This window comes from Canis lupus, chromosome 37 (genome assembly GCF_048164855.1).
Source record: "Canis lupus baileyi chromosome 37, mCanLup2.hap1, whole genome shotgun sequence".
Lineage (NCBI taxonomy): Eukaryota > Metazoa > Chordata > Mammalia > Carnivora > Canidae > Canis > Canis lupus.
The window spans coordinates 23,506,724-23,533,884 of NC_132874.1; the positions used below are offsets into that span (position 1 = coordinate 23,506,724).

General features: G+C 42.4%; 1 protein-coding gene across 4 annotated transcripts in view; it reads left to right on the forward strand.

Annotated features, from left to right (window-relative positions):
- MYLK4 (myosin light chain kinase family member 4) overlaps nt 1–27,161 on the forward strand; it is a 110,168-nt gene that overhangs the window by 67,725 nt on the left and 15,282 nt on the right. For 3 of the 4 annotated variants that reach the window (XM_072814023.1, XM_072814024.1, XM_072814025.1), the window contains 9 exons: nt 15,489–15,567; nt 15,912–16,356; nt 17,810–18,108; nt 19,289–19,394; nt 21,709–21,802; nt 21,876–21,985; nt 22,948–23,089; nt 25,885–25,955; nt 26,764–26,892. In XM_072814023.1, coding sequence (XP_072670124.1) covers nt 15,489–15,567; nt 15,912–16,356; nt 17,810–18,108; nt 19,289–19,394; nt 21,709–21,802; nt 21,876–21,985; nt 22,948–23,089; nt 25,885–25,955; nt 26,764–26,892 — 1,475 coding nt within the window. The remainder of the gene's footprint in view (nt 1–15,488; nt 15,568–15,911; nt 16,357–17,809; nt 18,109–19,288; nt 19,395–21,708; nt 21,803–21,875; nt 21,986–22,947; nt 23,090–25,884; nt 25,956–26,763; nt 26,893–27,161) is intronic. The other variant, XM_072814026.1, reaches the window with a different exon arrangement.

The window sequence follows — 27,161 nt, forward strand, 5'->3', positions numbered from 1 at the left end:
GAGATCAGTTCCTGATCAGTTCCTTCAATTTGGTGTTTAAGGTCCAGTCAAGGTTTGAGGTTTTCTTTAGATGAGCCAGGAATCAACTCCTTGCACAGTGTGGTGACACAAGGACTGGTTACTAACACTTGATAGGAGCCTTTCCAGCATGGTTGAGGAGAGTCTTTCTGGATAAGGAGAGTCTTCCTTTCCAATAAGTGAAATTCCTAGTTTGACGTCTTTGTCTCCGGAGTGTGCTGTGAAAAGATCGCTCTCCTAGAGTATGACTATTTTCAAGGGGTGTAATTAGACCTTTGCAACAGTAATGGATATCGCCTTCACTAAATGCAGGTCAGAAGAGGGAGATGCTAGATGCTGAGACACCCAGTAATTTTCTCTAATGGTGAGAGTTTACAAGTTCTGAAGGGGATGGATCTGAGATTTAGAAGGGCCAATGGCAATGCTTTTGGTCAAGGTATTTGGAGGGTCTCCATAAATTTTTCCAATTGAGTTCAGTTCCTTTGACTAGCTTTGAAGACTAGGATGATAGTCTTCAAAGGATGAAGGATGAGGATGATAAACACAGTGAAAATGCTATTGAACTTGCTAAATGGCACAGATGTGCTAGAACATTTCACCAACAGAGTATGGGTTCTTCATTTGCTGTGGAGCTCAAGAGGAGTTCCCCGAGTAGGGATGGTTTTATTCCAGTAGGATTTTACCTACTGAAGAAAGATAGTAGCTTATCTACATGGAAAGGCTTTAGCCTAGTGGGAAAAACATACAAATCATTACCAAGACATATTTGATTCCATGAGGTAGGGGTCGCTGATAAAATCCATTTGCCAAAATTCAATTGGCCCATTAGGCAATTTAAAGCGCCAGGAACAGTGTGGACAGGTTTCCCTGGATAGTATTTTACGCAGGCGGGGAAAGCAGTGTAGGTACTTTTTGCAGTCTTGTTGCTGTTTCTCCACCAGTATTGATTTATAAACATCATTTTATCTATAGACCAATGGTTTAACGCATGCACAGTGGTCAGTAGTGGGAGCTTTAGAATTTCTGGTAGGACCAGGTTTGTATTTGGTCCAAACCTGAGACTTCTCTTCTTATCATACTAACAATCGTTTGATTGCCAATATTGCTTTATTGTTGGATGTCCATAGTCAATTTCTCTAAATTATCATCTGGAAGTGAGTTCCTTTGGACCATGGCAAATTAGAGATTTGACTTCTAGACCCTGTGAGGGTAGCATTTTTAAATGGAAATTCAGTGAGATGATTTTCTTTAGCTTCCAGAGAGTCAAGGCTTATAATGCCCCAGGATTTTAATAATAACGAAAGCAGCAGGTAAGAGTATGGCATCCAATAATTCCTGACTGTAAGGGCTGCTTTTAATTTTATCTCCACTGGAAGTAAGGAAACCACATTGTTTCCATAACATTCCAAAACTGCGAGCCACTCCAAAGGTATATATACTGACGGTGTAAATGTTGGCAGTTTCGCCTTTGGCTAGAATATGGGCCTGTATGTGCTTATAGCTCCTTGTTGAGCTGAAGTACCCAAGGGCAAGGGTGCCGCTTCAATTTATTTCATCGTTCACCTAAGAATTCTTATTGAACAATGAAAAGTCACTGTTATCCAAAAGAGTTTCCTTTAAGTTATTACGGAGGTCACAAGGGGATCTGTCAGTATTAAGCAGTTGTGGGCAGTTTCATCAGTAGAGGAGGGGAGGAGAGTAGCAGGGCTAAGGTTATCATAACAAAAAAAGTGATAGAAAGGACAGTTCCCAGTAGAATTTCACAGGAAGTGAGATGGCTTATTGAGGGATACTAAGTATGATGAGAGGTAAGAGGAGCTGCGACAGTACAGAAGTGGGTAAAGGGGAGCCCAGTAAATTTCCTCAGTCAGGGTTTTACCCCAAAAAGACAGTAAGTAACAGGTGGAGCTCTGAAGCATGGAAGGTATTCCCAGGCTGTGGCATCTAGTTATTGCAGGATCCTGTGGGTTGGTTGTAATCCTCACGATTTTGGTTGAGAATCCCAAGGGCATTCCCTTCTTTTTCATATGCAAAAAGGAAGAAAGGGAGCTGATAATTTGGATGTTCAAGGGCAAAGGGCTTTATTAAACTTTCTTTTAATATTGGAAAGTCATGTCATCTGGATCTTCCTAGATGACAGGGACAGGTTTAATAGTCTTTAACAACATGTATAAAGGTTGGGGCTATACAGAGAGGTTTGGGATACAGTCTGCCAATTCAAGAAAACCTCACAGTTGACATTAGGTTTGGGACTTTGGGAAGCTCAGGATGCCATGAAAACTGTCTGGATCCAAATGCAGTCCTTGTTCTGAGATCAGATGTCCTAAATATTGAACTTGAGTTTGAACAAATTGTAATATTTCCTTAGAGGTGTTATATCCCTTTTTGGCTAAGAGTTTTAGCACATGGATGCTATCATCTCGTGAGGAGGCTTGGAAAGGGGAGCGAAGTAGTAAGTCATCCACATGTTGTATTAAAGTGGAGCCTCCAGGGAATTTAGTATCATCTGGGTCAGCCTTTAATGTTTGTGAGCTTTCCATGAAACCCTGGCATTACTGTCTCTAGCATCGCTGTCCTTCCCAAGTAAAAGCAAGAAGATATTGACTCCTTTTATCTACTAGAATACTAAAGAAAATGCTACATCAATCAAGAAAAAAAATTTGCTCTCAGTAGTGTTGAAAGTAAATAAAGTGTGAGGGTTGGGAACAATAGATGGTGGGGGATGACGATATTGTTTATGGCTTGGAAGTTCTGGACAAGCCACTATCTGTGGCCACTTGGTTTCTTCACAGGTAAAATAGGAGTGATACAAGGATTGGTACAGGGCATAATGGGGACCCTGGCCCTAAATATTTAATTTTGGCTTAATGCCTTGAACGGCTTCTTTACTTACAGGTGCTGATTAATTAAGGGGAGAGGTTCTGGGGGATCTTTTTGGGTCTTAATAGGAAGTGCATTGTGGATTCTGCTATTACTAGTTGAGTTTTACCCATAAGGAGAGTAGTAGTAGCTGATCCAAAGGGGACAAATGATTACTATCCTTGGAATTAGCTCTAGGGGTCATCAGAGACACAGCAAATGAAAGATGTTGAGGGTCATGCCATTTACCTAGTTGGCTATTTTGGTTGATGCTGTGAAATTCTAGAATTATTTCCCCTTTTCAGGAGAAAGAACTTCCAGCATGATGTTTTTCTAAGAAAATGGCCCAATATATTAATCAGAGTGGAGGAACTAAGGCGAAAAGGGTGGGTATATCTTTTTTTCTTTTTTTAAAGATTTTATTTACTTATTCATGAGAGACACAGAGAGAGGGGCAGAGACACAGGCAGAGGGAGAAGCAGGCTCCATGCAGGGAGCCCGACGTGGGACTTGATCCTGAGACCTTGGGATCATGACCTGAGTCAAAGGTAGACGCTCAACCGCTGAGCCACCCAGACGTCCCAGTGGGTATATCTTAAAGGGCCTAAGCAAAAGGAGATCATTAGACATAGGCACCTGTTGAGGTTTATTAAAGACCTTCACTCTTTGTTTTCGTGCTCTGAGGCAGGGGCTCTTCAATGGTAGAGGGGTTGAGCACTAGAGTGTAGTTCTGGTGTCAGGACAGAGATCCGCTTCCAGTCTGGAGAGGGGTTTCTCTGAGTTCATTCCAAGTACAGAGAACGGTGGAGGAGAGTGTCCTTTTATAGAGGAGACGGGGGAGATTGGAAGGAGTGGTTCGGAACAAAATTTGGCGGGAAATGAGAGTTCATAGTTGTGGTGGCTTCTCATTGGCTGTAGGTGATGGAAGTGGAGGGGACCTCTTCCTGGTTGCAGGTGAGGGCAGTTACGGGGTTGAGAGGAAATCTCCCTTTTTCCTGCTAGCCTAAGCCAGCTGCAAGGAGTAGCATGTGTGCGACCACCCTCTTGGCATCGCTTCCCGCCTCTACCTGTGAGTTAGGTTTCCTTAGCCCGTTTCACAACGCTCTTTAAGGTCTCTCCGAATTCAAAATGGATTTTGTGATTTAGTAAGTTTTCTATTTCTTTGTCTTATTTTGAACTCTTAGAATATTGTGGGTGTTTTGTCGTGAGTTGTGTGGTTGGGAATTCAAAAGTTAGGGATCCCTGGGTGGTGCAGCGGTTTGGCGCCTGCCTTTGGCCCAGGGCGCGATCCTGGAGACCCGGGATCGAATCCCACGTTGGGCTCCCGGTGCATGGAGCCTGCTTCTCCCTCTGCCTGTGTCTCTGCCTCTCTCTCTCTCTGTAACTATCATAAATAAATAAAAATTAAAAAAATAAAAATATTCAAAAGTTAGGTATCTAACCCCCTGGATTGTGAGGCAAACTCCTTCCATTATCTTCATTTCTTTCTAAAACCTAATTTAAATTTGTGATGCTAAATCTAAGGTGATTTTTCAGATTCCTTCCTGTTCTGTCGTGAGCCGATGTGGGAAATAAATAGCTGATTTCCACAACAACAAAGGGCTACCTTTTGCTTTGTTTTGCCGTTGTTTATTGAAGTAGCAGTCTCTTGCCTTTGAGAATAAGAATGTTGTTCCTATCTGAGTCAGCAAATGAAGCTCCCTGTTTAAGCAGGAGGCAGGTGCACTGGCCTTTTCAAATTCACGGAATTTGAAAAGGAATCCAACTGGCATGTTTTACAAACCCATCCCCACATCACGGGTTGCTGCCTCTGAGCAGGGCTTGAGAAGACCGTAGAGGAGCTCGGAGACAACTCCCATCCCTCTCCCTTGTCCTGGTAGCAAGGGGTGAACAAGGAAACTTTGTTGATGGAAACCCCAGGAGAACTCCCTCAGTGGTGACAGGGCCTCATGTGGTTGAAGCAAAGCCCTCACCTGCGGAGAAATGGAGACCGAAATAAATAGCACAAACCAAACAAACGCTACTTGTTTTCTATGATCTGCCATAAAGATGCTTTTACTTAGGCTTTACTTAGGTAAATCATCACCACAAATAGGTGCCAACAGTGAAGACACTTGGAAAAGCACCCAAGCAGCAGTTTCTTGCCAGCATGGAAAGCTTCAGTGTGCTCTTTAACTGCGCCAAGCTTTAGTCTCGATTCTGTGGCATCACAGAACTCGAGAGCCGAAGAGACATTAGAGTAATTGATATGATGTGTTAATCACCATTAGAAAAATTGTAAAGGGCTTCGGCAGTAAAATGCAAAGGCATTTATTTAGCACTTATTTTAATGTTGAGTTAGGCGCTAAACAAAGAAGTTCCGTGAGACATGTCAGAGGAAATAGGTACAGCTTGCTCTTGTCTTCGGGCAAAACTAAGTTCCAAAATCATAACAAAATGAAATGTGGCAATAACAGTATCTAACCTCTTCTCATTTCTATCCTCAAAAGTATCCATTAAGCATCTCTTGGAGCAGCTGGCCGGCTTGGTCAGTGAAGCATGTGACTCTTAGTCTCAGAGTTGGGAGTTTGAGTCCCAGGTTGGGTGCAGAGATTACATAAAAATAATAAAATCTTTTTTTAAAGATTTATTTATTTATTTATTCATGAGAGAGAGAGAGAGAGGTAGAGACACAGGCAGAGGGAGAAGCAGGTTCCATGTTGGGAGCCTGACGCGGGACTCGATCCTGGGACTCCAGGGATAGTGCCCTGGGCCAAAGGCAGGTGCCAAACCACTGAGCCACCCAGGGATCCCCAAATAATAAAATCTTTTAAAATAATATTCATTAAGTGTCTCTCGCTGCTGATGTGTTATGTGTTAAAAGAAGTTATGGTTGACGTAATAGATCTTAAATATATGCATCAATCAAATGAGTGTTTATAGCATATGTTCTGATTTTATTAGGGATAAGACATTTGTTGAGAAGGTGGTAAATGATAAATTGCCTCAATAACCCACACTGAGGGTGGAGTCTCAGATGTTAATTGTTGACACAAGCCTTAAAAATTCCTGCAAAGGTCTGAGAAGACCATGAGCTTTCTTTCTCCTCGAGGTTCAGGCCAACAAATTGCTCTACACAAAAGCGGGGATTTCTAGGTGCCAGAGGAGCCTGAGGGTGAGACAGCAAAGCCTGATACCAGGGAGGATATAATAAAGGGCATGCTACAGCACCCCTTCTGGAAATTTTATTTATTTTTCTTTATTTTTTAAATTTTTATTTATTTATGATAGTCACACACACACAGAGAGAGAGAGAGAGGCAGAGACACAGGCAGAGGGAGAAGCAGGCTCCATGCACCGGGAGCCCGACGTGGGATTCGATCCCGGGTCTCCAGGATCGCACCCTGGGCCAAAGGCAGGCGCCAAACCACTGCGCCACCCAGGGATCCCCTTCTGGAAATTTTATACAGCTGGTTGAGATGCTCAGTAAAGATTGCTGGGCATCAGCCCCCGCCCCTGCTTCCTAATCAATCGGTTTATCAATTAGTGTTTCTCTGCCATGTGCTGAGTGCGATGCTAGAGATATCAGGATATCTAGGTAAAGTCAAGCATGCCAACCCAATATGATACACTCATGATGGGTCATCAACAATAAGGATGGAGGAAAGACAGACTCTTCTTTGGTAGAAGGATGTGGGACTGGAGTGTTTCAAGGAAGAATTCACAACGGGAAACTTCATGAGGTAGGGCCTTGAAAAATGAGTAAGAATTTCATACATTTTCTGAAAGTATGATCCTTGGAAACAGAACCACTTCCAAAGCTTGTGAAAAATGTTCTTGGGCTCCAGCCCAGACCTACTGATTAAGAATCTCTGGGGCAGGAGATTTATAAACTTCAGACCACTGTCTCAAGGTCTAAGGTGGGCAAAGATATTGCTGATAGGAACTCTCCTACCTCCTCTTTACTCATCAGTCACTGCTTTTCCTGAGGGTCAAGGCACACTTTCCAATTCCTCTCATAATTAACTTTAAGGAACAGCACAGATAGTATTAAAAGCTTTTATTCCAATATTAAAAATTACCCGGCCATGAACCTACTGTTGTGGCCAGGTGCACTCATATTATATTCACGTTCGCTGCTGCAGAACCGAACTTCGTGGCTGGGGGTCCGCAGTCACTCACCTTTCAGAACAGACTGCACTGGAATGAGGACCTGGAGGCCCCTGCCATAGCAGAAATTAGCCCTCAAGCTATTGGATTTTATGCGGGCCCTGAGGGTGGTTAGGTCAGGAGTTGAGAACGGGACTCTTGGAGGTCTCAGGACATCCACTATTTACCAACCAGAATGGAAGTATTTTCCCATTTCCTATTTTAATAACTGGCATAGTACTGGGACTGTGCCAGCTGAATATTCTCCTGTATGTCCATAATAAAACAAAAGAATGAGATAAAAACATGAGGACTTCAGTAAGGTGTTGCAATGTTCTCCAAAAATTGAGGGTTTAAGAATATCTTAGGAGTGAAAGTACAGACAACTAGAGGGTATCAGGGGTTATGTACTATCTGTGTACTTTGTAATTTTTATTTCATGACAACTGGGCTAAATAAAATTACATGTTTCTCTTAAGGGGTCGACAGTCACCTTACAGCGACCAAGTTTCAGCACTTGTATTAATAATCCTAACTGTATTCTTCACATTTGGGGACGGATCAGAATATGTTCCTGATTCTCTAGAGTTTACTGCTGGCACAGTCTCACTGAATCTTAGTTCAGGTGTTTGTAACAAAACACCACAGACCAGGTGGCTTACAGAGCAATTTCTTTCTCACAGTTCTGGAGGCTGGAGGTCTGAGATCAGGTGCCAGCGTGCTCTGGTTCTGATGGGAACCTTTCCCTGTCTTGCAGACAGTTGCATGATCGCTCTCTCCTCCCCTGGCAGGGAGGCAGGGGAAGGCCCTAGTCTCATCCTCTTCTGGTCAAGACACGAATTTCATCACAGGGACTCTACCCTCCTGACGTCACCTATACCTAATTACCACTTTCAAGGCCCCACCTTCTGATACTACCGTGTTGGAAGTTAGGATTTCACTATATGAATTTCGGCAGCACGTAAACATTCAGCCCGTAACAGAAACTTTACAACTTAGTGTTGCTTTCCTCTGAGGCCTGAGTTTGGTAGAGACCCCAGAGATTAGCGGAAACCTCTAGGCACATGATATCAAGTCTCGCCTACCCTTCTGAGTCCCTGCCAGGACTCCTTGGGTCCGTGTCAACATTCTGGACATTCTTCAAAGCTCACTGATATTCTTCACAGTTCTGGACTTCCCCTGGCCGCTGCCCTCAAGGCCAGCAGACACCCAGACCAGCTGAGCGTTTGTTGGCTCCTTCCTTCTTTCTCCACATCCTCCCTCTGAGCTTAACCAAGGGTGACAATGGCTCTTTGTGGATGGAGGCCAGGTTGAAATAAATACAAGTGGCCGTGACAAATATTTTGTGAAATATTTCTTTGCCCAAGTCACTGTGGATGTCATCTGGGTCAGGGCTTCCCATATTTTAATGTGCATGGGACTCACCTTGGGAATGGTTGACACGTAGATCCTGATTGGATGAGTGGAGGGAGGGGCCGAGAGTCTCTAGTAACAAGCTCCCAGTGGCTGTTGTCCGTGGACCGAATTGAGTAGAAGGGACTGGACAAGTAGTCATGACTGATTCGTTTCTATCTACTGAGCGTGAATTATGTACTCCAAATTTGGAGACTTTTAAGAACTTTGCAGCTTCTCATTGCTTTTCAGAGATAGCTTTTGAAAGCTACTCTGTAGTGTGCCTGCAAAATTTGCTGTGCAGGGCAAGATAAGGAAAGGCAAACCTTGAGGAGGTTAAATATTTTGCTCAGTGAATCTAAGTTCAGATCTCCGAACTTCCCTACCAACCCGTGGGATCACACATCACCCCACCTGAGGAAACACGGAGCTCCCCAGGAGCCCCTGCCAGCAGACGCCACTTCCAGGAGCCAGCCTGCGGGGAGGGCCTGCACCAAAACGCCGATTGCTTACTCGGAGGGGAGACAGGAGATGGAGCGATAAAAGCGAACCTAAAATAAAAATTAAAAAGCACACTGAGAACACTATGTGAAATGAATGCTTGTAAAACTGTCTGCGGCAGGAAGAAATAGAAGAGTTTTATTAGGTGATGAAAAAACACTGTAAACTTCATGTGAAAACATTCCAGGGTTGGGTCTTGTGTAGTAGAAAAGAAGAATCTTACTAAGTAAGACTCATTTTAATCAAATGAACATCAGGGAGCTGTAATCCCATTTCTACCTGCGTTTGAAGCTGGTTATTCCGTGCTATCTCCCAGACACACACACACTGTTGCGCTTTCCCGGGGATCCTGCTGCACAGCCTTGGAAGGGCTCAGGTGCTCGCCTTTCTGGTGGCGGAGTCCCGAGAAGGCCGAGCACGACTATTTATGGCTTTCAGGGGGTACTTCTGGGTAAAGGGCTGTAAGTAATTCTATGTCCTGTGAAGTGGTGTTTCTCCACTTAACCCACGTCCTCCCTTCTGCTCACCTCCGTTTTGGTGGAGGAAAGAAATCACTTTCATACTAAACTCTGACCAGGAAGCGAGGAAGAGGATGTCAGGTGTGGTTGGAAATGCTGGCTTTTTTGCATTGGCCTGCCCTCCTCGGATGCCCCTGAGATCACTCCTGGAGGCGAGGTTTCTGTGGTCTCCGGGCCTGTCTACCTGAGACTCATTTCCACACACGGGCCTCTGGGTGGCCGGCGCGGAAGAGGCAGTGGTTCGCTGGATAATCCATCGGGAGAGGATCAAAGACCCTTGCTGGTGGGTGGGAGGAACTCGGGATTAGGAGAAACACCGCATCTCCAGTGCTATTACCATCATTCAGAACTGTGGCACAGCAGCCTGGGTGGTAAGAAGGAGTAGTGGGGAGAAAAAACAACAACAGCCCAGAATGAGGGGGGCTGGAGCAGACAGGGCCAGCAGCTGCCGGCCTTGCGGTACAGTGGAGTCACTGGGGTGTGCATGTGTGTGGTGGTGGAGCTGGGGCCGGGGAGGGGATTAGAGAAAAAGAGTGTGCAGCCCCACCCCCTCTTTAGGGGTGGGACACATGTGTCATATATTTTCAAATGCCCTCCAGTTTTGACCTTGTTAGAGCAAAGGGGGTTTGGGCCTAGAAGGTGGGAGATGGCATGTGTGGCCAACCAAAGTCATGTGGGTAGTATGAGTGGGAAAAATGAGCAGTTATGAGTCAGAGGGCTCAGCATTTTCTGTGTTAAGATAGGAGTGGTGGGGGCATCTGGTGGCTCAGCGGTTGAGCGCCTGCCTTGGGACCAGGGCGTGACCCCGGGGTCCTGGGATCGAGTCCCGCATCGGGCTCCCTGCAGGGAGCCTGCTCCTCCCTCTGCCTGTGTCTCTGTGTCTCTCTCTGTGTCTCTCATGAATAAATAAATAAATAAATAATCTTAAAAAAAAAAGGGAGAGGTGATGATGAGAAGAAAATTAAAAAATATGAATCCGTTTCTAAGATGTTTTGGGTAAGTTTATCCATCGGGCGTAAGATGAGGAAAAAACACAATCTATATATGATCAAAGTACCTGATGTGACTAAATATTTAAGTGAAGAGTCTTAACTTGTTCTAACTGGTTCTTCTAAAGTCGACAAAGGCAGCCTGGATAGAAGAATGGAGGCGAGCCAATGTTTTCTGACACCCGTAGCTTTCATCCACAGCCTGGCCTCTGAGTCGGCAGGGTCGATACTAGGGTCCCGGTCCTTGACCCGCTGGGCCTTGTACACCGCCTCAGGACTGAGCACATGGCCTGGGTGGTCTTGGCTGTAACAAGGAAGTTATTGGAACAAGAAAACCTGAAAGTACATTTAAATTAAGCCAAGTCTGTGGCCAATAAGGAATAACCGGATACAGTGCATCTGACAAGTGGGGTTCCCCATCCAGTCTTCTCCTGCTAGACGAGATGGTTAAGTGTGTGCACACTCTTTCTTTAGTTAGTCCTGCTCAATACGTCTTAAAATCGAATAAAAGTCAAATTACCCATGTATCTTCCTAGGACAGATGGTCCCAGTAGACTTTCTTAAACCAGCCTTTGATTTCAGGTCCTCTGCTGGACATCTATGCTTGAGGAATTCTCTGTACTTGCTTTCTGAATGACGCGCACTGTCCCTGTAATAGTAGACGCATCAAAAGACCTTAATTTTCCTGGCAGGATTATTTTCTCAGGTGACTGTTTGATTATCCTTGATGCTCTCAGCAGCACGGGGAGGGTCTGCTTACTGAGTTCTGAGGCCAAAGTTGACACTTTCCCTTCCTGGATTTGCTCAGTCGGATCCTGTCCTGCCTTGTTCCACACCAGTCCCTACGGACCATGAAACAGGTTATGCTTTGTGAACATTCTTTTTATCACCCAGGGACTTTAAGGAGTCTCCTCACTTAATGCAAGAATTTGCGTGTGCCCTGAGGATGAAAAGAAATAGATTTATTTTACAAATGATTTCTAAAATTATCTTCTATAGTCAAGCAAGGAGATGTAGTTTTGATATTCTGAAAATTCCTCTTTTTGTATTTCTTTTAGGCTCTATTTTTTTTTCCTCTCCCTCACGACAGCCTAATCAAAGTTTAGCAGAGTCATTATAAATTGTTGCAGCTATGTTTTTGGGTTTCTAGGCATTAGGTTAAAATGACCAGAAAGTGTTCATCTTGGCATCTCCACAAACCGTGATATGAAAAGCCTTCAGCTCAGGGCATGCGGTTAGTACAGTCGTGTTCCTTTGCGACGTTAAGAAAACAGATTTCTGTAGGAACCATCATCCCCAAATGCAGGGCTGCAGATATCACTCACCATCAGTTAAGTGAGCATCAGGAACAGGGATGCATTTCAGACGATGCTGGGGCAGTTGGGCTTTTATTAAAAATGTCAGCATGAGAGCACCAGTTCTGCAGGCACTTCTCTTTCCTTTACTGCACGTGGGTTCACCAAGCATATTCAGAACCTGACCCACCACCACGTGGTCCTGGGAAAACAAAGTGGAAGAGGAGGGTCCCTATCCCAGTGGGGGGAAAAGCCATGTCAAGGGACCATACACTGCACTGTGGGCGTCCAGAGGAGGCAGTAGCTGTTTTGTCTTTCTGTTCTTTTAAAGCTTAAATCTACTTTAAGATGGGTTTTTAAAGTTGATTTTTATTGAATGGAAATGAACCTGCTAATTAGAATGATTCTTCTCTAAAACAAGTAGTTCAAAAAAATCACAATGTAAGAAATGGTGTTATTTGGAAGAATAGTCTCCAAATTATTCTGATTTTGCATTGCTGTCAGTAAAATGTATTTAAGCAAATCCCAATGTTTATTCAGAAATTATGTACATTGATAAGCAATACATGTATATTTCTTTATATAAATAAATTTAGTATATTACAGATGCTTATAAATTATACGTGTGTCCAATTTTATTCATAGGTGTTTTAAAACATATGTAAAATATAAACTTTAAAGGAATAGAAAACAAATAAAAATGAGTTCTAACATTTCCTTTATACAACCTGAAGACTACTTTGGACACACTCGGACACACTCCCCACTTGAGACACTGCTCTAGAAAACTGTACAGAGTGGAGACAGCAGAATTGTGTTTGAATACTTGGGCTTTTGGGACCCCTTTCTTCTGTAAGCCATCCTGAAGGCATCAATAGATTATTATAAAAGCAATGAGTAAATGGTTACAAAAAGGATCCATGTGCAAATATAGAAGTATTTATTAAGTCAAGGAGTCATGAGTGAGTTTGAATGAAACGAAGCTCTCAGGCTCATCTTGGTCACCAGTATGAATTTAGCAAAGGAACATAATCTGACATGATTTTTATCTGTTAACAGAGAGTGATAGTAATCCTTCCAGAAACATCTTGCTTAACAGTCTTGTCATGTCCACTCTCATCAATTGAAAACATGTTCATTTTTGGACAAGATATATCTATGGGCTTGCACTTCCTATTTTAGCGACTTCTACAGATAATTTGGAAACACACAGTAAAAACTCTTCACACCGAGGTTGCCGTCCAGACACAGGAAAGGAGAAAGACAGCTTCTGTTTCTTGGAAACTCAGTTCAAAGTTCCTCTAGATGTCAGTATTACATAGAGAAATGAAAATACAATAGCCTGTGGCAATGAATAAAGACCTCCTGACATTATTTAAATGGTAAAGCATATGTGATGCATTATCGACGAAGAAAAAAGTCTCATTTGGAAGCTGGTTTCTTATGTTCCTCAGAATTGACAGCTTCTCCTGTTGGTCAGCTCAGACTGCTCTACCCGAAGAATGTCAGCACAACTTGGGGACATTTGACACTGACACCTAGATGACCTTAGAGGCAAACGCTCATCAATTTGGCACTTCATGGAGTACCAGATTCTCAGTTTTACCTATTTTGATGAACTGAAATTGAATGATACGTACGTTTTCATTTTTAAGGCCACCAATGTTCATGCTATCCAGAATGAATCCAGAAGCACCATGTCTATCCACCAGGAGTTTTCACTTCAAAAGAGAAATACTGAAAGACAAAATTATGCAACATCTTAAACACAATTTGTTAAACTCTGGTATTTGACTAATTTGAACTTATTTTCAAAATTGGATTTAATTATCTCTATCTCTTGCCTCTCTTCCATGTTAATGCTAATTGTTTGATAAAATATTTATTGCTTCACTCTGCTGATTTGTTTCCATTTTATACCCTTCTCTCTTCATCTTCTTGTGGTACTGGCTGTGTGATAGATAATCAATAAATACTAACCTCATACTTTGCCTATAATCTTTTTTTTTTCCTGAGTGACAGTACAAGGTATTAGTTAAGAGCACAGAATTAAGGAGATGACTGATTAATAATCCTGGCCAAACCATTTCTGAACTGTTTAACCCTTAGAAATTACCTGATTTCACTATAAAATGTGGCTAGTAGTATGTATCCCAAAGAATTGCTGTGAGGATCAACTGAGTTAATAATATGTTTAGAAATGTTCCTGGTATGTAGACAGTGCTTCATGTATATTAGCCATCATCATCATTGACATCATCACCACCACCATCATCATCACCACCACCATCATCACTATATCCTGGTCTCTGGGCCAAGTGCCAGAGATTCAAAGATGAATCAGTCTTTCTGCCTATTTAAGCAAGGCTTACAAGCTAGGGGAAAATTGACAGGAAAAACGTTTCAAGTGTTGCAAGTGATGCTGGGGTGGGCACACATGCTGAGTGCTGTGCACAGGGGAGCGAGCAACTGGCTTTGCCCGAGGAAGTTGAAGAACATTTGTCCTGCACTTTCACTTAAAAGAGGAAGTTGCAGGGCCACCTGGGTGGCTCGGTCAGTTGAGTGTCTGCCTTGGGTTCAGGTCACGATCCCACGGTCCTGGGACAGAGCCTCACGTTGGCTCCCTGCTCGGTGGGGAGCCTGCTTCTGCCTCTCCTGCTCCCCCTGCTTGTGCTCTCTTTCTCTCTCTCTCTCTTTCAAATAAATAAATAAAATCTTGAAAAAAAAAAAAAAGAGGAAGTTACAAACTCTGAGGCTGTAATCTCTAATTTTGGTTTTCCCCAGATTTACTAAACATACCTTTGTGTTTCAAAGTCTCTATCTGAAAAATGGAAATGCTCTGAACCTATGGGACTGCCTCTGGGATTATTTAAAAGTACATTAGCAGTTTGTCTTGAGGCCCTGAGCCACACTGATGTGGCGTTTCATGCTTAAAAGTCACCCTAAGGCAAATTTTGCTCTCTTTGCAAAGAAAAGAAGACTGATTCTTTGGACATCCATACAATTTCGTGCATTTATAACGCGTAACTTCAGAATTTGTGATAACTTGGGTGGATTGGGCTAATGTTTATCTTTTATGTGGTATTTAAGAAAAGTTGGCTAAGCAAATTCAGAAAAGCCAGACTGTGAGAAGGATGTTTATCTGCCTAGGAAAAGGGCCATCTGTTCTAAGCCATGTGAAAACTCATTTATAAAAGCTTACTTTAGGCTCTTACTTTCTGGTTTACAAAACCTATTCACATATATCCTCTCATTTTCATCTGATTTATATGTGAACCATATCAAGACAATATAAACAAAGGTCAGAGGTGACATATACATTATCAATATCCTTTAATCTAATCATGAAGATGGGCTTTCTTTTATAAACAATGTTAGAGTTTAATAGAATTTCTTTTAGAGTCGTGAGTTCATTTGTTTTCAAATATTGTAGTCTACACAGTTTCATTAATTCAGACTGTCCTGCCCTCTAACTTACTATTAATTTTAGTGGGTTTTTTTTCTTCTGTTTTTGAATCATGAAATACAGTGGCTTTCAATCTGGGGTGATTTTTACTCCCCAGGGGACATTTATCAATGTCTGAAGTCATTTTTGGATGTTACAACTCTGAGGGAAGATACCATCATCATCTGGTAGGTAGAGGACAGAGACGCTGCTAAACATTCTATGGTGCTCATGACATTTTCCACCACAAAGAATTATCCACCCCACGTATCAGTAGTGCTGAGGTTGAGAAACCCTGATGTAATTACTAAGTGACTTCAATTATTCAATTGTGTATCCATAGGCTAAGGAGAAGACATGGTCACACCATGGTCCGAAGGAAACAGTACCTGTCAAAGGCAAAAGGACATCCACTCTCACAGGTAACATCTTTAGGAGACTAGATATTTATGCTTAGAAAAAGCTCTGGTGTAAAAGTCCCGTTATGATTGTTCTTATTCAGAGGGAGTTACGTGTTCATAAAGCCATGTGTCGGGAGAAGTGCTGTGTGGATATCTTTATTTGATTGACTTTGGGTCCTACTAGTTACAAACTAGGACATCTTTGGGAACCCAAATGTCAGCCAATTGGTCACGTTCACTTCTACTTTGCTTTTCAAAAGCTTATATCTTCTGATAAAGAGAAACCTGAATAGAAATGCCATGATATGAAGTGGAAATTATACTGATCACATGCGTCCTCCATTAAAATATTTTGTGGCTTTTAGAGAGATCTTCCCAGAAGAACCAGCCCTCCTCTGAGAAAGAAAAAGTTAATAAACTCAACGAGAAAAATTCTGAGAAGACCAATGCCTCTCTAATTCAGAGAAGTTTTGCCACATTTCATACAGAAAGACCACAAGACGAGATAGAAGATTTTGCTCTAAAAACTTCCATAGAGCCGAGAGGAAATGTAGACACAAGAGACATTTTGAGTGCAAAGAGACTGAACAGACAAGAAGATAAGAGTCCTGGAGATGATACACAAGCCACTGTGGATAAGAATGAATGTCTAGTGTTCAAAGGAGAGAAATGTGGGCTTCATTCTAAAGAAGATACTAGCAAAAGCAAAGTTGAAATGAAAGAAGGACCAGCAAATGAAACAGTGTTGGACAAGTGTGCAAATAAAAAGCAGTGTGTTGATAAAACTAACAGTGATCAATCCTGTGGAAGGTAGGGTTTGAAGCATTACACACCTACAATCGATTTTTTTGGTAGATCTATGCGCCATTGCAACTTAAGGCCATACCAAAAGGAGGGCTGAAGTGAATTTTTATTTTTTATTTTTTTTATTTTTTATTTTTTTAAATTTATTTATTTACGATAGTCACACTCAGAGAGAGAGAGAGAGAGGCAGAGACACAGGCAGAGAGAGAAGCAGGCTCCATGCACCGGGAGCCCGACGTGGGATTCGATCCCGGGTCTCCAGGATCCCGCCGTGGGCCAAAGGCAGGCGCCAAACCGCTGCGCCACCCAGGGATCCCTGAAGTGAATTTTTAAAGCAACAATTTAGAAACCAGTTTCCCAGCTGGTGTGGGCCTGTTCTCTTGCCATTACTTTTTCTTCTTGCCCGTGACATTCTTGGGCATTTTTACTGTTTTCTTCTACCAACTGGTTGACAAAGATAATGATTATTATCAATCAATATTTTTAAAAGATTAAGTAAAAAGTTCTTATTTTTAGCAATATAGAGCACATCCTTCCTAAGACCAAGCATTGAATAATGGGGTCGGATTTATCTGTAAGTTAAGAGACTAATTTTGAAAAAGTTTGCCCATCTGATTATACGTGATTAGTTGGCTATTTTCCTAGAATATTGTGAGGTTGAGTAAGAAGTAGATTATTTAAGGACTCTTCCTCAACTGCAAAGTTTCACATATAAATTCAGGTAATTACGTAGCCAATCACAATAAATTAATTACTCTATGTCGTGATGGGCCACAGACTCCATTTGGAACAGAATATCCACATATCTGTGTGTTTCTCAGGGAATTAAGATATAATTTTTATTTCATTTATTTTAATAATGTATTTGAAACCTAATCATGGAGAAGTCTAATGTTTTAAGAATTAAACATAAAGACTAATTTTATTAAGAAAGTCCATCACTGCAAAGATGTGCTTAGTAAGGTAGGGAGCTGTTAAAAAACTGAAATTAGTTCAATTCATATGGACTAAATTTAAGGTTTACTCTTCCCGCTGGTAATATTCAGAGAGATGACTGCTTCCTCTAGTATACTTTAATTTAGTAATCTCTCTCCTCTATAAGAAAAGGAAGTGAAATGAATGAAGACCGAATTAGCTAGGTATTCATAAAATGACTGCTTTTGTAAAGGGTCAGTGAAATAACTTGGAGTCGCAAAGGTCGACAGGAAGAGTCCTGGGAGTCCCACTTATCTGCACCTGTTCTTGTGCTGCGTTGTTTGATGAGGAAATCAGGCTTCTTTCTTTTTTCTTTCTTTCTTTCTTTTTTTTTTAAATCCCAAATGCTGAAACAGCCCAAGTCTGTCATAAAGCTTCACCAGAACACCATGTTAAGGAAGCTTTATTTAGGTCTAAGACTTCTGACCATCTGAAGGCCATCTCCTTGAAACGCTGAGACCTGCAGCTGGATTTTATTTTCCAGGTGTATCAGCAATGTAGAAGCCATTTCTGCATCACGAACCCCGGAAACCCCAGAAATAGCACCCATTTTCCAGAGTGCTGAGCAAGCGGAGCACACTGGCAGCAGCAAGAGGAGGGTGATGGACGAGTGCTTCACCAAAGAGGACAACAAAAAAAGCAGAATAGATGTAGTGAGTCCAGGTGAAGGACACGCATTTAGGACACAGGAAACCAGACAAGCCCGAGGAGGCTTCCAAGGCAAACCCCTGGAGTCCGCTGGAAGTAAGACCTCCAGGCAGCAAGATCTGGTGACCCCATTGGGTAGGAAATGCTTTTGTTTCAGGCTTTTAAAGCTTCTTAACCTTTTCCAGTAAGCATTTCCAACTAAATCTCCCTTAGCCTAACAGCCTGAAGGAGACATAATGCCACACTGATGCCATTTGTGTATGTAATTCAGTCACCTTTGTTTTTTTCTTTTTTGGTCTGAAGAAATGAATGCCACCAAGAGAATTCTTTCATGACTTCTTTAGTTTTCAGCATATTTATGGTGAGAGAGATGAATGTCTATATCAAATCAGATTTCTGGAGACTTCTATTATCTGAGTTCTTAAAAATATTAACACTTGGCAGAGTGCCTAGCACAAGATAAAGTGCTCAAGAATTACGTGTTGAATACATTTAAAGTTCCTAAAGCAAAGTTATTATCTACTCACCTCCCCTTGTACCCCTGTATGCATGTAAGAATCTGCATGCAGTAGATGCTTAAATATGGAATAAATGAGGAAATGAATAGACCCACAGAGAACAAACCATGGAAAAGTGAAAAGAATGGTGGAAGAGCACTACTGAGTATGTGTTTTAGAGCCAATCGTGACGTGGACTAGAGTTTAAACACTTAGACCGAAGGGTGGGAAGTGGGAGAAATTTGAGAGCTGTAGAATATGTACTTAGCCAGTTTTACTGGTTTCATTTCCAGCCAGGAAAAATTTATCTTTTTTGTCTTAAATGTGTCTTAAATAAAAGCTAAAATATTTTGGAAATTAATATAGAATAATATCAAGCATTTCAATGACATGAAGAAACTCTATCTTTCTCTCTTCCCTTTAATTAAAATAATGGACCTTATCAGTGGTGCTTTTTTTTAGAAAAAAAGTGAACCAAGCAATTTCTCATCTTTGAACTTAAATGGTTTCAGGCTTGGGAGGATTATCTATATGGACTGTATTGGGTTTGGAGATTTTAAACTATTGTGACATTTCTAAAAGTTGTCCTAAAGATGGTGTAAACCATAGTTTTGTGGTCCTGACATTCTTTCTGAAAGATGGCAAGGTGTCACCTTCCTGAATTACAGATCATAATATGAAATAAAAACATACATTCCCTGGATCGTTAGGAATAAAATAGATGCCGCATTTTATTTTATTCTGAGACCTAGTGCTGGTGCCAAAAAAAGAGGTCTGACTGCTTAACAAATGGCCTTTCTCTTCCTCTCACCATCTAGATGATGTCCCAGCTCCTCCTGCCCCATTTAATCACCGTATCGTGACAGCCAAACAAGCAGCCGTCAACAGTTTTTATACCGTGAGCAGAACGGAAATTTTAGGAGGGTAAGTCATGCTCAATTTTAATATGCTTTCAACAAAATAAGAGAGTTTTCAAAGAGACAGATTTTGAGGATTTCATAAATGTTTGCCGGTCTTGACCCGAGAACCAGAAACATCATAAACAAACATTTTAAGAGATTTTAACCATTTCTGAAAATCACCACTGATGTCAGAAAGGTTGATGTGGTGACAGTGACTAAAGTCCACATTTATTATCTGCTTTACTTCCCATGTTGTAATGTCTGAAATTGGGAGAAGCCCCAGTGAGTCACCAGTGAGAAGGTTTCGAAGCTGTCCAAAACTTGAAAACAGAGACACAAAATGTAGAAATGAGTGAACACTATGTATTTCTTGTGGCACGTATTAAATCTTGTATCTCATTGTTGTTGGTTTTACATTCATGTTGTTACTATATTAATTACTATTATCCATTTCGATTGTCTCCCTCACTGAAGAATTTGAATTTTTTTGAAGGACGTCTAAATGCAGACTCTCTCCCTGAAGAAGGAAGAGTACAGTTCATCAGGGGCCAAGTGTATTACTGGGGGATATTCCTTCCTCTTTTACACCAGTCACGGTCCTCCTTTGAGATCTCCTAATGTAAAGGCTAAATTATAAAGTTTGCTACTGTCAGCATCTCTATGTGAAAAAGGAAAAGGAAGCAGAACATTTATACTGATATACACAAAATTTACTTACCAACAGGTGGAAAATATGCGTAGCTGCTAGAAACAGTACGTTTCTGCATTTGATCGTTGGGGGTGTGGTTGGTATTTATGAAATCCCTCTTCCTCTCCCTGCTCCATGTTTCTTTTGCCATGAGGAGCCACCTGGATGCTTTGCCCCTCAGCCTGCTGGTTATAGGGACTGCGAGGAAGGGCAGAGGCACAACCAGGAGCTCCGACACGTGAAGAGGTGCCATGGGAGTCTTCCCACGAGCTGCACCCAGTAGCTCACTCGAGTCTTCAGGGACCTCAGGGACAAGCCGGCCACAGTTTGTCTGTAGGAGAGTGTTATCTGCAGAAGGCACTTTGGGACAATTCCCAGGGCATGCTCCCTTTCTTTCTTTCTTTCTTTCTTTCTTTCTTTCTTTCTTTCTTTCTTTCTTTCTTTCTTTCTTTCTTCTTTCTCTCTCTCTCTCTCTCTCTCTTTCTTTCTTTCTTTCTTTCTTTCTTTCTTTCTTTCTTCTCTTTCATTTTAGAAAAAGAGAGAGAGCAGAGGCAAGGGCAGAAGGAGAGAGAGAGAGAGAAGGGAAGCAGACTCCCCACTGAGCGGGGAGCCCGACGAGGGGCTCCATCTCAGGACTCTGAGATCATGACCTGAGCCAAAACGGAGAGTGAGACGCTTAACCCACTGAGCCACCCAGGTGCCCCCAGGGCATTTTCATCATCCGCAGCCACATGTGAGGTGCCTGGGGCTGTGTTCAAGTGCTCCAGGAGAGACTACACCTAGGAGGGTAGTTGGAATTACAGTCATCCCTTGGCTTGTGTTTACAGTAACATTCTCCAAGCCCCATCTGTCCTGCCTAGTGGAGTGGGCTGTGGTGGCAGTCACCACCCCACCTCTGGCAGCTGTTGCCACCATCCTCACGTCTGCAGTCCTCCAAGATTGTGGTGGGCCTTTGGGTCACAATGTCATTCAGGAAGCTTCCCCTCTATCCCCCGCATGACAGCCACATTGCACAAGCAGGCACCTGCATTCTATCTTACTAAATCAGGAATCAAAGCAAGGAGTCAAATTTTAAGCTCGTTCATGACTGTGCACTTCTAATTTGTAAGAAGCTGTCCTATAAGGTAAATATAAATGTATATCCAATTTTAGGAGGGTAAAATCTCATGGGTGATTATGTAATATGTATTTTTTTTGTGTATTTTTATTATACGTATCTATATGTGATATTGTTATTACTTTATTTATATGCGGTTTCCAAAAATAATTTTACATGCCTGACCTATAGCCTGTACTGTTCATAGGCTCACAAAGCCCAGCCTATTACCTTCAAGTGGATTCAGAAAGATTTTTTTTTTCTATAACAGAAGTTCCCACATTTTAGGGTGCATATGAATCACCCAAGGAATGTCATGAAAATGCAGATTCTGGGACCTCACCTTGCATTTGTGCCTCAGCAGGTCTGGGGTAGGGCCAGGAAACCCCTCAGTGGATTCTGATGCCTGTGGCTGATAGACCACACTTTGACATCATTTTAGAAGTTTATTGGCTGCATTCACAGGTTAACCCAAAAAGAGAAATGCCCCGGGACAACCGCGTCTTCCACTTGGCTTCCCCTCACGCTGTGCCACATGCTCTTCTTTGGCAGGGGGCGCTTTGGCCAGGTTCACAAGTGTGAGGAGAAAGCAACAGGTCTGAAGCTGGCGGCCAAGATCATCAAGACCAGAGGCACAAAGGATAAGGTAAAAGCCGTGCAATGTGGATCTCTCCTTGCCATCATCTTCTCTTCACTAAAGCGTCTTTCCATCTTCTTAGGATGAAGTGAAGAACGAGATCAACATCATGAACCAGCTGGATCACGTGAACCTCATTCAGCTTTACGATGCCTTTGAGTCTAAGAATGACATTGTCCTGGTCATGGAGTAGTACGTGTTTTCCTCTGCCCCCATCCCCTCCCCTGCACAGCTGCACGCATACATCTGGAGCGCCCCACGGCATCCGTGACTATGTGGCTGCCGCTCTATCCTGCTTCAGAAATTGCTGGATCCCTGTTTGGTGCACCCCTGATTCTGATTGGCGTGTGTCAGACAACTGCATCATTTTCAGAAGGAAAAGCACACAGGAAAACACATCTCCATGTGTGATGTTACTGAGAAGAAGTAGAATGACAGCATAGGTGTAGCTTTGTATCTAAGCTACATGTCAAACAGCCAACCTAAATACTACTCGGGTTAACCTGAAGGGAAGTGGTTCTTGAACCACATTTTCTTTTCGACCTAATCATTAATACAAAGTTCACATCAAACTCTTAATAATTAGGGCTAAGAAACTTCCATTTAAATTCACTTTTATAAAAAATTAACAAGTATCTAATAAGAGAGTAGTTCTAACTAACACTGAATCAGTGTTGTGCTTCAGTTCATTCTTTCCTCCACTTGGAGTTTTGTTTATCATTGTGCAATAGGAATTTTGGGTAATAAAATGTCCAGCATCAGAAGCACATAGGAGCACGTTAACACCGAAAGTAGCCCGAGGAGACCCTGTTTGGCCTTTGCTTGGTATTTGGGATTCCTCTCTCTACCTCTGTAGGGTCCTCTTTATCTTCCATATATGTCAGGAGATGGCAGATGTGGATTCACTCCAGAGTGGCAGCCACCGGATGACAGGCACCTTGAGGCTGCCCAGTTGTGAAGTTGATGGTAATTAAAATAAGGGCCTTCAGCACAAGCATCATCTGGCAGAGATAGCGACGGGGCTGGAGAGGTCACTGTGTCCACACACCTGTTGGAAGAGTTAGGGGAGTTCGACCAGCCAGCTGCTTGCTCCAAGAAATAGCTGTGTTCCTGAAGGAGTCACACTCAGGGCTTCACGCCTCTTCTCTCTGCAGTGTGGATGGAGGGGAGCTGTTCGATCGCATCATCGATGACAACTACAATCTGACCGAGTTTGACACCATCCTGTTCATCAAGCAGATATGTGAGGGCATAAGACACATGCATCAGATGTACATTCTCCATTTGGATCTGAAGGTAGGGTGTGTTCTGTTTGGTATGAGACCCTTGCCACCTCCCCCTCCTATGGATCAGTGGGCCCTGTCCAGTACCCCATGCCAGCTTGGGAAATGTATGCTGTTATGAGGTACATATTTGGGAATTAATAAAAACCTGGATTCTGATCGTCCTCTCCCCATCCCCAGCAATGTCACCCCCTAATTTTTGCACACCTCCATCTTCAGGGACTGCTGTTCAGATTCTTCTAAGTTGCCTGTGTTAAAGGAATCCACATTTAGGGAGATGCTTTCCCTAAAAGATTAGAAATAGAACTACCACCACCACCACTCCCACCATCACGGCATCCTTGTTGCATCCCTTTCATTTTTAGAATAAATAGGTGGGAGGATTTTAGCTAACTCAGAAGTCCCTAGTGGTAGCCAAATTTTCCAGCTCTCCAAGTATCCTTAGCAGTCTCAAAGTCTTTTAGGAGGTGCTGGACTTTAGGGATTTGTTTTTCTGTGGGCATGCTAGAGCACCAAGTAGAGACCTATAGCAGAATGGGATACAGGGCAGCCAGAAGGGTGGTGCTAACATGCTCAGGAGCCCAGAAGGGTGGTGCGGGTGGGGCGAGCACCACTTTGGACATGGTGGAGAGCCTCTGGAATAGTGGAGAGCCAAACCACCTGCCTTTCTTCTCTTATGTAATGACTCCTCCCGTTTGATCTCTCCCCCATTATGAAGTCCTAGAATTTGACTGTACATAGTTAGAACCAGTGAAAGACCCAGGCTCAATAACTCTGATCAGCTCTAATATTGGGGCTAAGTATCATAAATTGCCCCTTCTTGTGTGGCACAATCATTTTCTCATTTCTCCATTTGCACAGCATGACCGTGAGATAAAATATATATTCTACATAACATACCACCGGCTGCAAGTCATCGGGGATTGTAGAGCTGAATAAATTTAACTTCCTTAAATGGGTTTCCACGGCTCTCTCTTCTTATAACTTAACTTGCCTCACTGTCCTGATTTATGGGCACTACCCCTCCCATTCACGGGGCAGGAGGAAGTGGTATATAAAAGACAGTCAGAGGTTGAAAATCATTAGCAAAGCCCTTGGCTTCGAACTGAGTTTGATACTGTGTATTGCCATGGAGCGTTTTCGCTGAGTGTATATATTCCGCAGATAGCCCTACAGGGATTTGATTGGCAACTAAAACTAGGACCTGACCTACCGTAAGTCAAATAGCTCTGTATGTGGCTTCATAGCATTGATTGAGGACTTGCAATGGGCAATTTTAGTTATGGCTTGTAGGCAAAGATAATAGTAAAGGCGACAGCTGGATGGGTCATTAAGGACCACTCATCCCTTGCAGAAAGCTCTGTGGAAGGAAAATGGCCAAAAATATTAAGAGTGCTTGTCACCATGGAGGGGAGATTATAGGTGACTTAAAAATGAAAAATGGCCTCCTTTACATTTTTTCTGTGTTTTGCAAATCTTAGTCAGTGAATATGCTTTCATTTCATAGTTAAAAAAATTTTTTTTGACTTTTTCAAGTGCCCTCAAAGCTGTGAACGCATTTTTATGTCATAGTATCCTTTGACAATCGGACAGCTTTATACATGATTAATCAGTTATCTAAGCACAAAACCAAATGTTCTTACAGAGCATCCACTTGTTTATAAATAGCTTTTACTCATAGACATCAGTTTTAGAGATGTTTTAGAAAAGGGCTTCGAAAGACGTTATGCCAACCAAATGGACCCCTGAGTGTTGATAAGGAGACACTACATCATTTCTTTCAGGGCTTCTTAGTTTCTGATCTCATTTGAACCTCCTCTCTACCCGGACAGGCAGGGGAGGGGCAGCTGTGACCCCACCTAAATGGGACGCGGGGTCCTGGGATTCAGCAACTCAACAAATGCACCCCAGCTCTCAGGGATGAATTGGGACTAGAGCTTGAGAGTTCCAAGCAATTCTTCGAAAACGTGATTTCTCTTTTTTTATGGTTGACCTAGACTTTCAGTCAAATTCCCTATTTCTCTCGGACCTCAGTTTTTCCAACCTAACAGACACAGGCACACCTGTAAGATGTTCTACAAACGCTGAGTTGCATTGCTCTACTGTCTACACTTCTCCCTCTTCCACTTCCCCCAAGACTGTTGGCTTGACGGAGCCGAGCCTTACCTGAGTTAAACTCCAAGGGAACACTTAGTCAAGGGTTTGGGCACTGGAAACACACTCAGCGAAACTTTGGAATTGCTGAGCATGAAGAATGAACGAGGGGGATGTCTTCCCTTTACACAGGACTTTCCCATAGCCTAAGCGCAAAGGGAAAATCTGGAGGTCACGAGTATCCACATTATATTGTGTACTCAGTGTGGCTGTTCAAATGAATCAGGCCATTTCTCCTGGAGCTCATAAATCCTCGGGAAAGATATTCCTCCATGAAGGGGAAATTCATACTTAATAATTTTAGGGGGGGGCACACGTCAAGTCTGAGACCGCCTCCACCGGTCCGTTTGGAAGGCCCTGAAGCAGCCTCCTTGTCTTTCTTCCCTCGGAGAGGCCTCTGCCTGAACTCACGCATTATGGTAAACTGGAGAACCAGAGAGAGGGACAGGCAGGGTAATGCAAGGTTGGCAGGGTACCCACAACCTCATCCACCACAAAATTAAAGGAGAAAATACCCACACAGACAAGCCAGACCCAAAGTGAAAGGCCTGATATGTTTTTCCTGAGCATCGTTGTATTTTTAGTTGTGGTTCGAGGACAATTTGAGTGAATGATGGTTGTTTTCATTGCTAATGTGTCTCTTTCTCCTGGCAGCCTGAGAATATCCTGTGTGTGAATCGGGATGCTAAGCAAATAAAAATTATTGATTTTGGATTGGCCAGAAGGTATGTGTGTTTGGGCATAGGTATATGAACGGAGGCAGGGAGCAGGATGGTGCTCTTTCTTTGCAAAGATAAATCTGATACACCTCTTTGGCTTCAGACTCTCATTTAGAACTAACTTGACAAAAATTATATCCCAGCCTTACCTTGCTGACTTTGGAATTGGAATGTTTAGAGGCTTCTACAAGTGTATCCAATAAAACATCAGAAAACTTAAAATCTAATACAGTGAGGTTATGAAATTTGGAGACATTAGCTTAGAATTTCTAAGTTTGTCTTAGTCTTGTATATTTGTTCTGTTTGTAAAGAGAAGATTTACTTTAAAAAAACGAAGAGTGTCAACAAGGTTGCTAAGTGTTCCGGTACATATAAGCTTCTTACGTGAACAGAGTTTATATGTGGGCCTCAGCACATATAATATTAATGGAGAATTTGAAAGGATGCAAATTATTGCATTTCATTTACTCATTAATATTGGTATATTCAAGCCATCGACATGGCAAAGGTTGTGTCAGTTTTCCTTTCATTGTGTTCTGTAATTCAGTGTTTCTAGTTATTCTCACTGGCTTCCTCCACCACTGTTTCAGATTATTAAGGTTTTACAGTATGAATTGTGACTCTTAAACTCCTGACTCCTTCACAAGTTTTTAACTTGTGACTAAATACGCGATTTCCTCTAAAGCCTGTGTATTTAAAATTTCCTGTGTGGCTGAAGTTATTTCTGTCTTATAGACTGCATCTTTGCAGTTTCTACGATTGTTGCTTTTTGACCGACCCTCTCCATCTCTCCACTTTGTCCCTTGAATTTCAGATACAAACCCAGAGAGAAGCTGAAGGTGAACTTTGGAACTCCAGAATTCCTTGCCCCTGAAGTCGTGAACTATGATTTTGTTTCCTTTCCCACTGACATGTGGAGTGTGGGCGTCATTGCCTATATGCTGTAAGCAGATCTCCAGTCTCTCTGACACTTGCAGATAGGAAAAATAGCCCAATGTAGGTCTTTTAAAAAATAAATAATGGCCTGCCATATTGAGTCACTTTCTAGGCTCTGTGAATCCTGTGGGTGAAAGACATAAATTCTTCCCCTTGCATCACCAGAAAAAGTAAATGTATGTCTACTTGTAATCCCTCTAACTCTTAGGACTCCACTTAATACCCTAAATGTAATTAAAAAGCAACTTGCGTCCTATCTCCTAAATGACTACTGCT